Source organism: Eretmochelys imbricata, chromosome 2 (genome assembly GCF_965152235.1).
Source record: "Eretmochelys imbricata isolate rEreImb1 chromosome 2, rEreImb1.hap1, whole genome shotgun sequence".
Lineage (NCBI taxonomy): Eukaryota > Metazoa > Chordata > Testudines > Cheloniidae > Eretmochelys > Eretmochelys imbricata.
The window spans coordinates 257,698,730-257,711,368 of record NC_135573.1 but is presented as its reverse complement, the minus strand read 5'-3'; the positions used below and the strand labels follow the sequence as shown (position 1 = coordinate 257,711,368).

The window sequence follows — 12,639 nt, the reverse complement described above, 5'->3', positions numbered from 1 at the left end:
AATTGTATGGTGGGCCATGAATGCTCACAAAATTGGGGGTTGGGGTGTCGGAGGGGGTGAGGGCTCCAGCTGGGGGTGCGCACTCTGGGGTGAGGCCAGAAATGAGGAGTTCAGAGTGCAGGAGGAGGCTCCAGGCTGGGGCAGGAGGTTGGGGTGCGTCTCCAGCTGGGTGTGCGGGCTCTAGGCAGAGCTGGGGATGAGAGGTTGAGGGTGCAGGAGGGTGCTTCAGGTTGGGACTAAGGGGTTTGGAGGGGGATCAGGGCTGGGGCAGGGGGTTGGGACACGGGAGGGGGGCAGTGGGGCAGGCTCCGGGTGACGCTTACCTCAAGCAGCTCCCAGGAGCAGCAGCATGTCACCCAGCTGGCTCCTACACGGCATGTCCCCCCGGCAAGTCCCCCCACTGGCTCCTACATGGAGGCGCAGCCAGGCAGCTCTGCACCCTGCCCCATCCGCAGGTGCCGCCCCTGCAGCTCCCATTCACCATGGTTCCTGGCCAATGGGAGCTGTGGAGGCAGTGCTTGCGGCAGAGGCAGCATTCAGAGCCCCCTGGCTGCCCCTTCGTGTAGGAGCTGGAGGGGGTACACGCCGCTGCTTCTAGGAGCTGCGCGGAGTGAGGCAAGCCCTTGACCCCGCTCCCTGGCTGCAGCACCAGAGTGGGGAAAGCCCTGGACCTTGCTCCCCAGTGAGAGCTCGAGGGCCTGATTAAAACGTCTGAAGGGCTGGATGCAGCCCCCGGGCCATAGTTTGCCACCCCTGTCCTAGGTGAAGGATGACAGATCTTCTCTCCCAAACATAACAGACCAAGCCTTTGATGTGCACCTCCAGATAGGGTTTCACTCCCCACCCCCCGCTGTTCACCTCTTCCTGCTCTTCTTCTTGCTTTGAAGTTTTCACTATCCTTCATTAGTATTCACTTCAGACCAGTGCCATGAACCATACAGTGAACAGTCAGATAAACACTTCTTGTCTGACAGAAAACCTGTTTTTCACCTTTTCACCTGTGACTAGTCCCTCGACATAGGATGTAATTTTCAGTAAAATATTATGCATAAACATAGCTCTTTACACAACATGCATATGTTAGTTCATGATATCGATGACCAGTGTGACACTGGCTTTTATTTGAGACCTCACAGGACATTCTTTGGTGAACTACCACGTACATACAAGACCCAGGGGATTCCTGGAGCCTCTCAGCCACAGACACCAACTTTCTTCTTTCCAGGTGGGTGCTCCACCCCCACTCCACCCCGAGGCCCCGCCCCCACTCCACCCTTTCCTCCATGACCCAACCCTAGCTCCGCCTCTTCCCCCCACCTTGTCCCCTCCCCCTAGCACCTCCCGCTTGCTGCTGAACAGCTGATCGGTCGTGCCTGCCAAACAGGTGATTGGCAGGTGGCTGGTGGGTGCTGAGCACCCACGATTGTTTTTCATGGGTGTTCCAGTCCCGGAGCCCTCACGGAGTTGGCACCTATGCCCTCAGCACCCCCTGGCCAAGAGACATTAAGAGATTTTTGGGTCACAAAGAACTAAATCTGAAAGGATTAATAACTGTACCCACAGATGCCCGCCTACAGCTCCCACCGATTTCAATGAGCTGCCTATGCTGAATTTGGCCTTAGTGATACTAACGATCTTAGTGTTGCTCAGCAGCAGCTGATAGCCCTCTTTGCCTGACAATGCATTTAGAATAAAAAATGAACATCTAGCTTTATATCCCCTTCACATCCCTCAAATTCCCTAGCAAACACTAATAATGTATCGTCTGAGCAAACCAAGATTTGCAAAAGGCAAAAGCCAACGACATACAGCTGTACTGGCTTGACTAGAGGGTGCTCTAACTTATGCTGGAAACTGAACTGGTCCCCAGGCCAGGCCCCAAACCAGGGAACTGCACAGCTACTTTCATCCCCACCCCATTCTTGAGCTGTGCCAATGACAGCAGAGACATAGCCCAGGAACATGGCCTTTCAGCTGTCTTGAACATTCCATCTAAGAGGCTGCACGGTGGTTACTCATTTAATCTCCGAGCAGAAATAAAATAATTCTGCATTTGCTCTATTGAAATGCAGGTCACTTAACTGGCCGCCTAAATATGGATTTAGGTGCCTAACTATTTTTAGGTACCTAAGTTTCAAAAAGTTCTCCTTGGGCTAGATTGGATAAGAAATGCAGACGTGGCGACACTGAGCGTTACCGAGTTTTTCAGGGGCTTGGAAAATCACTGGGATTCACAAAGGCTGAGTTGAGGAGCCTAAGCTCCCTATGCAATGACTAAGGAGGGCTAGGCAGTGGGGCCTCAGAATGGGATTCACAAAAGCCAGCATGCTAGGTGGCTACTCACCTTAGGGTTGCCCCCCGTCCAGTTTTCACCTGGACAATCCAAGTTTTGGCTTGTGTGTCCGGGTGCCATTTGACAAACCCTGATGTCCAGTTCTTTTGATCTGTGGGGGAAGAAGCGGAGCAGGGGCGGGGCCTTGGGAAGAAGAGATGGAGAAGGGGGCAGGGCCTTCGGGGAAGAGGCTGAGCAGGGGGCAGCACCACAGGGGTCTGGTTACCAGCCATTAGAAATGTGGCAAACCTACTTCAGCTATACAAGCCGATGGGAGATGCCAGCAACAGGAGTGTGTCCTAAGCCCCACTGCTCTCACAGAGATGGGCCCTAAGTGCAGGCTGCAGAAAGGCACCTCCCTCTGCTTGGGATTCTCAGCTGTGAACCCTCTCTTGGCATGTGGCATCTATGCTGTTTTTGCAGGCGGCCAGGGGAGGACCAGAGCCAGCTCCCGCCTAACTTTTAGCCCAGTGGTTAGTGTACTCATATGGGATTTGGAAGACCCTAGCTCAAATCTCTCTTCCTCATGAAGGGAGTACAGGGATTTGAACAAGGATCTGCCACCTCTCTGGGGAGTGTCCTAACTGAGCTCTGGGATATTCTGAAGCGGGGCTCACTCAGTCTCTCCCGCTGAAGCAGTTCCTCCGTGGATAAATCATATAAAAAGCCATTGGGGCAGGGGGACTGGATCCCAGGTCGCTCACCTCCCAGGGGAGTGCTCCAACTGCCAGGTTACGGAGTCATTCTCAGACTTGTGGAGGCAAAAGACCTATCTCGCTTTAAGATTAGACTCAATAGGTTTATGGAGGAGATGGTATGATGGGATAACATGATTTTGGCAATTAATTGATCTTTAAATATTCATGGTAAATAGGCCCAATGGCCTGTGATGGGATGTTAGATGGGGTAGGATCTGAGTTACTACAGAGAATTCTTTCCTGGGCATCTGGCTGGTGAATCTTGCCCATATGCTCAGGGTTCAGCTGACCGCCATATTTGGGGTCGGGAAGAAATTTTCCTCCAGGGCAGATTGGAAGAGGCCCTGGGGTTTTTTTTGCCTTCCTCTGTAGTATGGGGCACGATGAAGTGAGCTGTAGCTCATGAAAGCTTATGCTCAAATAAATTGGTTAATCTCTAAGGTGCCACAAGTACTCCTTTTCTTTAAGTCTAGATGGTCTTTCAGGTGGGACTCTGAAATTCTAAATTCTTCCCACTCTGCACAGATCTCAAAATTCCCATAGTACTTGGTTTGCCCCACAGGATCTTACCTAGCAATTGTCCGAGTTTGCTAACATCTGCCTTCTTGAAGTCCATTGTCTTTCTTTTGCTGTCTTCCTCCTGACATTCCTTAGAATCATGAGCTCTGTCATTTCATGATCCACTGTCACTCAAGCTGCCTTCCACCTTCCAATTCTCAACCTGTTCCTCCCTATTCGTCAGAATCAAATCTGGAACAGCCTCTCCCCTAATCACTTTCTCCACGCTCTGTAATAAAAAATTGTCTCCAATGTATTCCAAGAACTTGATGCATAATCTGTGTCTCACTGTACTATTTTCCCAACACATCTCTGGGTAGTTAAAGTCCACCATCACCACCAAGTCCTGTGCTTGGGATGATTTTGTTAGTTGTTTTAAAAAAGCTTCACCCACCTTTTCTTCCTAGTTAGGTGGCCTATAATAGACGTCTACCATGACATCACCCTTCTTTTTTACCCCTTTTATCCTTACCCAGGAAACTTTTAAGAAGTCTGTCTCCTATTTCCATCTCAACCTCAGCACAAGTGTATACATCTTTGATATACAAGGCAACCCCTCCTCCCTTTTCTCCCTACCCGTCCTTCCTGAGCAAGCTGTACCCTTCTATACCAATAGTTCAGTCATGTGTATTATCCAGACGCCTGGCCTGGGGCTGCAGTGGGCATGCTCAGAGGCAGGAACATAGGCACCTAGGGAACTTTTACTCCAAAAATTTAGGCTCCGAGTGAGCTTAGGTGTCTACAGGGTTTGGTGGCAGCTGAGAAGGAGCTTTGTGAATCCCAGTGGGGCCTGATTCTGGGATTTAGGAGCCTAAAGTGGTAGTTAGGTGCCTAAATCCTATTATGAATCTAGCTCTTTGTGACTCAGTTTCCCCATCTGGAAAATGGAAATGACAATACAAATCTGCCTTTGCAAAGTGCTTTGAGACCATCAGATGACAGGTGCTATAGTGGTGCTAAATATTATGCAAGGACTATTATTAAATAAACCATCTGTTGCTTCCCCACAAGGACTACAGCAACCCTTAAAACTCTATATATCAACCACTTTCCTGCTGGGTACTGGATCAGAGGAAAGACCTGAGAAAAAAGACACTTTCCAGTCCACCCAACACATCCTTGTGGAGCTGCTAACATTCTTCTGGAATATTGACACATTAGAGATGGCTGCTGCAATACAAGGTCATGCAAGACTGCAGAAGGAAACAGTAGCAAAATAGTTCAAGGAATTGCTCTACCCAGAGCAAGCATTTTAGACTCTCACCCAAACAGCAGCCAGTGCTGCCAACTCACCTTTTTCGTTGGGTTCATATCTGTCAATCAGGGAGAGTGCAGATTCAGGGACAGCATGCTCCTCCTGCTGCTTTTCTCGGAGGAACCTCAGCAGGTTGTCCCTGGACATGATCCCTTCAGCACTGGAGTATTTTTTGAAGATCTCGTCTATCTCCACCCGCTCAGTCAGCATCTTGTAAAATGTCTCTATCTCCTCATCTTCCAAGGTCTCTGTCTTGGATTTGTCACACTGCTGTAAACGTAGAGGGGAGAAGGAGTGAAAACCTTCTTTCCTTATAGCATATTCCAGCCATAATCTGCACCAGCTCTAAACAGTGTAGAACACAAAATAATTGGAAAGTTATTTCCTGCCTAATGAGAAGCCCTTGATTGATGGCTCTTACTGACCTGTCCAGGGTCATTTTCTAGCGCTGAAACATCAACAGTTATTATTATTTATTATTTTTATTACTGTAGCATCTAAAAGCACTAATCATAGAACAGGACCCTATTGCGCTAGGTGCTGTACAAACACAGAGCAAAAAGACAGTCTCTGCCCCCAATAGCTTACAATCTAAGATACAACAGATGGAGATAGACAGACCAGGGAGTACAAGGAAACAGTAAGTGAAACCTGTGTTAAGCAAGTAATGAAGGGACTGATGTACAGCCAATTAAAGTCAATGGAAAGACTTCCATTCACTTTAATGGGTTTGGGATTCGGCACTAAGAGACTAGCAAGCACTGGCAGAAATGCTGGTTGAAGATAGTCCATAAAAACTGCTTTTGGATGGAAAATTTGGGTTTTTCAGCAAAATGAATTCTTTTGTGAAAAGTTCCTGCGTTCTGTGGAAAGTTTTAATTTCTCCTCAGAAAAACAAATGCCCCCACACCCAAATATTTTGATCCAGATATCCTACCTTGGTGCCTCAGGGGCACTGTAGTTCAGTTTCCTTGCGTCCCCAGTCTCCAATATGGGTTGGGCTCCCCAGCTAAACTATGTCTCCCATGATGCATCACAACCAGAGACTCCCATGAGGCCACCACCTCCCATAAGGGGAGACCAGGATGCATTATGGAAGATGTAGCCCTTCCAGAAGCCTAGCTCATTAAGGAGAATGGGCACATAAAGCACTCAAACTACAGCACCTTTGAGGCACTACAGCAGAATTTCTGAATGGAAACGTTTCAGTTTCTGGCTCAAATACTTCAGTTTTTGATGGTTTATTAAAAGTCAAACTTTTCCATGAGAATGAATGAGTTTTCATCAACATTTCCAAAGGGGAAAAAGCCATTTTTCCTACTAGCTATAGTTAGCAGCTGACTAGATATGATATAATGGTTGCCCCCGCAATCTTCACAATGTTGCCTCTGCAAGCAATATTACAGCAGTTTTCTCTATCCCGCCCTAATGTTAATTACTTTGGTAGGATTTTTGTTGGTAAACATTTTAATTAACTAAAGGTCAAACAAAACAAACTGTAATGGAAAACATGGGCATACGTCAAAGTGGTCGCTTAAGACACAGAGTCTCTTATTAGGATTGAGGGATTTTTGGTGCAGGTTTCTCTGTACCTATCTTATCAGTTGATGCCTAGATATTTTGATGACTGGCTCTCTATAAATATCTAATATAGACAGCCAGCTCTTCCATAGCTGAGGATCTGGCCCACTGAGTTCAATTAAGTCTAGATGGTCTTTCAGGTGGGACTCTGAAAACTAAGTCCTGCCCTCTCTGCACTGATCTCAAAATTCCCATAGTACTTGGTTTGCCCCAAGGTACTTGGCCAAAAAAGGTCCCATCCCCCAGCCCTGAGTGCTGTAGACCATGCTGTGTGCCATTTGGTGGTCACCACCCACTGCAGAGGTGGCAACCTTTCAGGGGTTCTGTACGTGCATAGTGTATAACTGGCTCTGGGATCCCTAGGATGGTAGACATGGTATAAATGCAAGATATGGTTATATTCCTGATTCCTAGAAACAAAATGCACATTTTAATTTAACCAACCATCCTATTAGGACGCAAGCCAAGCAGTGCTAATCACACAGAAGACAATCATGATGCCCCTGAGGTTTCCTCTAGCAAGATGATAATGAGGTCTTTGGGGCACTGATATCATTGCTCCCTATGGAAAGTCACTGCAGGAACACTTTGGGAGCCATTGGGCTGCCTAGTTATGAACGAACCTAAACTATCCAGTGGCTCGTTGCATTCCACAAGTCAAAACTATGATCTCACAACTGGCATGCTCAAAGTGACAGAGGTGGCATTTATTCACCTTAATGCTGAGAGAAGCTGAGAATGTGGCCTACTTACCGCTCAGTTGTTTCTCCTGACATGCTTAGTCATTTAAAGGATACCCTCTACATAGGTTTCAACTTAGTTGCTTTTATAGTGTAATATTAAGGTTGTTAAATGGATTTTGCAGGTGCATGTTAACACTATGCTGTACGGTACAGATGGTGTCGTTACAAGTTTATAATGTTTTTCATTTTCTTTCTGTATTCAGATGTGTGTATCGAAAAGCACAAAAACAATAACAATTTTAATCCAACAAGATCGTTTTCTACACTCTTGAAGCAATTATTTTGCTTGCTGCTGTCTGTGTCTATACCATCCTGTGATGTCACCTTGGTAAAGCTTGTCACCTCAGCAGTGTCTGATTTGCTTAATTCTTGGACAAGAAGCACAAAGGCAGACTGGCGATAGTGGGGATTTGGCCAATGACGCTCTTTCCTTTGAGACAGAACTGAGACAATACCCCAGTACAGCTGTATGGAGGCCTGTGCTCTTGTAAGGGCCACCTCTTGGAAGCCTGGCCCTTAGTGGCCATTACATAGACTTCGCTGCCCGTTCCAAAAGAACAGGGGTGTAAGTGCTGCCATCGTGGCCAAATTCCAGTTTGGGTTGCTCTGTGTGTGTGAACATGTTCTCTGAGTTTGACCTGTATGGCGTGGTCCCCTCTGAGATTCACTTTGGGTTTGAATGAGCCCCAAATCACAGAGAGAATCTTGGTCCAAACTGCTGGGTTTTACCTGGCTTTGATGCATCCTGATACCCTGAATCAGACTGAGTTTGCCAGAAAGCGTGGGGAAACTTTGTGATGGAACAGAGCTGAGATCAAGTTTGAAATGAAATGCCCAACCAGGTGAGTTTTATGTGGCTTCTGGTTTCATTGGAGACATTGTACCCAGGTCTACTTAGAACTTATAGCAGGACCACACAGGTATGGGAGGCCACCTTGATGGAAAACAGGACTAATTTAGGAAAACACCCTTTTAGCCACCGTCTGATTGATCGATCATCCGTCATTACTGTGCCTGTACGAAGAACAGCTCACTGCTACATGAACCGACACTGCCAAGTGCTTAGTCTCTCTTTATAGCTTTACTTTATAGCTTTACTTCATTGAGCCCAATGCTCCCCTATGCAGGAACTGAAACGCTTCAAGTCTCCTTGAAGACTCCCAGTGTCTCCTTCTAATTACTCCATTGAGGGAGGGGGTTCGGAAGTGGCAGGGGATTATGCTCTCTAGATCTGTCAGAGACAAGCCTGTCTGTGTGGCGGTCTCTCACTTCTCCACTGCCAACCCTTCCCCGCCTCTCTCTATTCCCCTGGACCCCCCACAGAGCACAGCCTCTGTAAGAGCAGCTCATTATCATTACTGTAATTTGCATTTCAGCTGCACCTACAGGCCCCAGGTTAGGTCCCCAGGGCTAGGTGCTGTATACCCCACAGAGCTCACAGTCTGAAAGCTGTTCTTCTGGGTGCTCCCTGACTGCAGCTGCTCCAAGAGGAGTCCCCTCAGAGGAGCAGGCCTGTTCGACTGTGTGGAAAAGGAAGGAAGCACATGTTACTGCAGACAGAGCTTGTGTTTATGCAGCTTTATTCTGGGGCTTCTGCAGAAGGAAATCAGTAGAGATATGCTGGCCAACCTCCCCTCGAATCCATGTGGAGCTCCCACACAGAGAGGTCTCCACAGATCTAGGGTTAGGGGAACACAAAGAGCTGGCATGCCTCCCTTCTATGCAATCCCCAGCTAGGACCTGCAGTCTGAGGCTCCCCAGAAGAGCCCTGCAGCGGGATTGGGGTCCCGCAGGACCCGCTGCCATAAGAGTGGGAGCGGGTAAAATGTACTTTGTTGCGGTTGGGGTTGGGTGGGCAAAAAAACCTGACTGTGGTCATTTGTGGGACAATACTAAATCTCTCGCCAGTTTGTCATAATAAGAAAAGGAGTACTTGTGACACCTTAGAGACTAACCAATTTATTTGAGCATGAGCTTTCGTGAGCTACAGCATCCGATGAAGTGAGCTGTAGCTCATGAAAGCTCATGCTCAAATAAATTGGTTAGTCTCTAAGGTGCCACAAGTACTCCTTTTCTTTTTGAGAATATAGACTAACACGGCTGTTACTCTGAAATTTGTCATAATAGAAATTCAGCAAGTTTGTTTTTTGTTGTTGTTGTTTTAATAAAGGTTTTAATACTTAACTTTAAGCAAGGGACAGAAAGAGATCTGATGTCTTATAACAGGAGTTAAAATATTTTTTTACATGGTGTAATCAAGATTTGTTTTATTCTTTTAGTGGTAAAAACTGTGTCTGAATTCCATTTATATATAATATATATTAACCGATCTGTGGTTTTGTGTTTGGTTTGTTTTGTTTTTAGTAGCCTGGGGGGGTCTGTCTCTCTTGCGGGATTTGTGGGATCTAAGGTTTCCATGGGTGGGAGTGGGATAAAAATGCAAGAGACGATGCGGGAGTGGGTATTGCGGGATGGGCGCAGGATTTAAAAAATAGCCCTAAGCAGGGCTCTACCCCCCAGCCCTCCACTTGCAGAAGCAGAGGGGAGCATGAGAACCACTACTGGGTTTTGACAACTGCGTGTGCTTTTACCATCTAGTAGCACTCTGAAGGGAAAAGAACAGTTCTTTCCGACACTGCCCACTTCAGTGAAGTTAAGTGACAGATGTGATGAGGGCCTACAAATCAATCCAATGGGCTTTATCTCATGCAAGCAGGAAGGCTGGGTTTCAGGAACACTAAAAACTCAACAACTAAGGACTTCTTGTCACCGTCATTACCTTCCCACTGGCTCTGCCAGCAAGTCGAAGCACAAGAAATTAGTAGTGCATATCCCTGAGCGGAATTCGTGTGTCTTGGGTCATTAAAGCACCATAATTGCTCCTTGCCAGTGTGCAGTGTTGCATAACTATTATGATTGTATTCCTTTAATTCACGCTTTCCCCTATCTTGTATAACTTTCCTTGATTTTACAGAAGCCACTTGGCATTTTACTCCACTGTGTTAGGGTAAGTAACTATAGCAGAACTTATTCCAGGGGGGACTTAACTTTTCGGCATGTAGTCATTACACTCTGAAGTCCTGATCCACCAATGCCCAAGGGTACCTGCTCTCTCACTGATCTTATCCATTTATCTTGCATTATCCATATCAGTGACTGATCCTTTTCTCCATCCCCCTCGGTTCTTGGACTCATTTATACCTTTGGGACAGTTAGGCCAACAGTGAGCACTTTGAAGATCCTAAGGCACATGCACAATCCTAGGGCTCAGTCAGCATGTTGAGCGTTTGTCTCCAGCTCAGTTGGTGTGAAGGTCAGGGACTGTGACCCCAAACCAGCCCATTCGCTGCCATGCTAATTGTGAATTCTCCTTACCTGAAAGATCTGCTTGGCATAACTGTCATCCATTTGAATGTTCACTTCTTTCAGGAAGTTCTTGAGCTCTTTAAAGCTCATCTTGTTGTCTTTGTTCTTATCGGCTTTCTGCAAGCAGGAGTGAATCCAGCTGCAAGCTGATGTAAGGAAATCACTCCAGATCGATTCCTTCCCCCATCTATCATCCCTCCCCCTGGGAAAAAAAACTCACCTAGAGATTCTGGGCATGTCTTCAGCTGGTGTAAATCAGCATAGTGCCATCAAGCCAATTTACGCCAGCTGAGGATCTGGCCCTCTGTTTTTAAAGAGCATGTTAAGGGTTGCTTCGGTGGCAGCAGAGCGCTCTGTCACATAAGAGTCCCCGGCCGAGGAGAGCTCTTTCACCCACTGGGAGTGAGAAAAACATTATTTGCCCCATTATTAGCTTCTTGCCCCAGCTGAATCACAAAACATTTTTGCAAGAGAATGAGCATTGCATTCAAGGCCATTAACAGGGGATTGGGGGTGAGGGAAGGAGGGCAAAGAGCTCCCAGAAGGCAAAACTGATGGTTTCCTACATGGATAGGCGGGATTTGATCGAGATCCAGTATATCAACTAGCATTTGACTGGAGCTGGGGAAGACACTAAAGAACCCAGCCTGGATATTGGGAAAAGATTCCCCAGCAGAAACATTACTGTTCATCTTGTGAAAGCTATACGCCGTCTAATGGTTGAGCATTGGCCTGCTAAACCCAGGGTTGTGAGTTCAATCCTTGAGGGGGACATTTGGGATCTGTGGCAAAAATTGGGGATTGGTCCTGCTTTGAGCAGGGGGTGGGACTAGATGACCTCCTGAGGTCCCTCCCAACCCTGATATTCTAGGATTCTGTGATTCTACTCTAGTATATATTTGAGGATCTGTTCCTATATTTCTTACCATTTTTTTTAAAAGTAGAACTGGTGTTGCTGGTAGGTTCCAACGTTCCCTTGTAAAACACATAAGTTATATATCACTGTATTCTGCACTGCCCTAACATTACAGCATACGATGTTACTGTACTGTTTCAGCCGATTACAATAAAATATCTGTCATTGATTCCACTGGCATTCCTATGTCTTTTCTGGAAGATCACGTCAGACTGTTAAATATCTTGGCGTTTTTTTTCAAAATAGGAATGGCTATTACTGCAGCAGAGCACCCTCTTTCTTTCTGCTCGTTTAATCATCAAATGAATGAGGTCTTCAGGGAAAGCATTCTACTTTTAAACTAGGAAAATCATCAAACTAAGATCAGGTCATCAAATCTCTATGGACGTAGTCCTCACTGCCATAAGCGGGTCTAGGGCAGAAGGCACTGTTTCAAAAATCATTCCAAAAAGACTAAAAAATGCCCATTCTGGGAGATGAGGGCGTGAGCTAGAATATATATAACTGACCCTAAGGGACAATACACAATATTTTAACTGAGCCCATCATATTTTCCCTGAGAAAAAAGATGTTTACGGATACCATTAGCATCCGCAGTGGTAACCCTTAATATGTAAATATTTCCCTACAATTGCCACATGTGTATCTAAAGCAGTGGTTCTCAACTCCTTTAGCATTATAGCACTAGTCTCTAAGGTGCCACAAGGACTCCTCGGTTTTTTTGCTGATACAGACTAACACGGCAGAAACCTGTCACCATGAAAGGCACTGAATTTAGCAGTATGAAGTGGAAATCCATCAACGTCATGAAAAAACTTGTGCAGATACAGACAGACATCATCTTCCTTTCCCAGTGCAAACAGATGGACATAATACCAAAAGGACTGAAGGTAAAAAATCCATTACAATCAACATACCATACAGATTATAATGAGAGATTATGCCACACACACGCAAAGAAACGCAGAACCACCTGATCAACATCCTATACAGCAAACAAGAGAAGATTAAGAATGAACTCTCAAAACTGGAAACTCTCTTAAAAAAACAACCATTCACACAAACGCTCTCGTGGCTGGACTTTACAAAAACTAGACAAGCAATTTACAACACACACTTTGCATCTCTACAGAGGAAAAAGGACACTAAACTATTTAAACTCCTAAATGCCACAAGAGACCACAACAGTG

The 12,639-nt window shown here is 46.2% G+C and overlaps 1 protein-coding gene across 1 annotated transcript in view; it reads right to left on the bottom strand.

Moving 5' to 3' along the window:
- The window catches only part of PLCD1 (phospholipase C delta 1), a 79,762-nt gene that overhangs the window by 28,020 nt on the left and 39,103 nt on the right, over positions 1 to 12,639 (bottom strand). Inside the window, exons 4-5 of the mRNA XM_077809515.1 lie at positions 10,543 to 10,672; positions 4,882 to 5,113 (exon numbers count right to left, since the gene is read on the bottom strand). Coding sequence (XP_077665641.1) covers positions 4,882 to 5,113; positions 10,543 to 10,672 — 362 coding nt within the window. The remainder of the gene's footprint in view (positions 1 to 4,881; positions 5,114 to 10,542; positions 10,673 to 12,639) is intronic.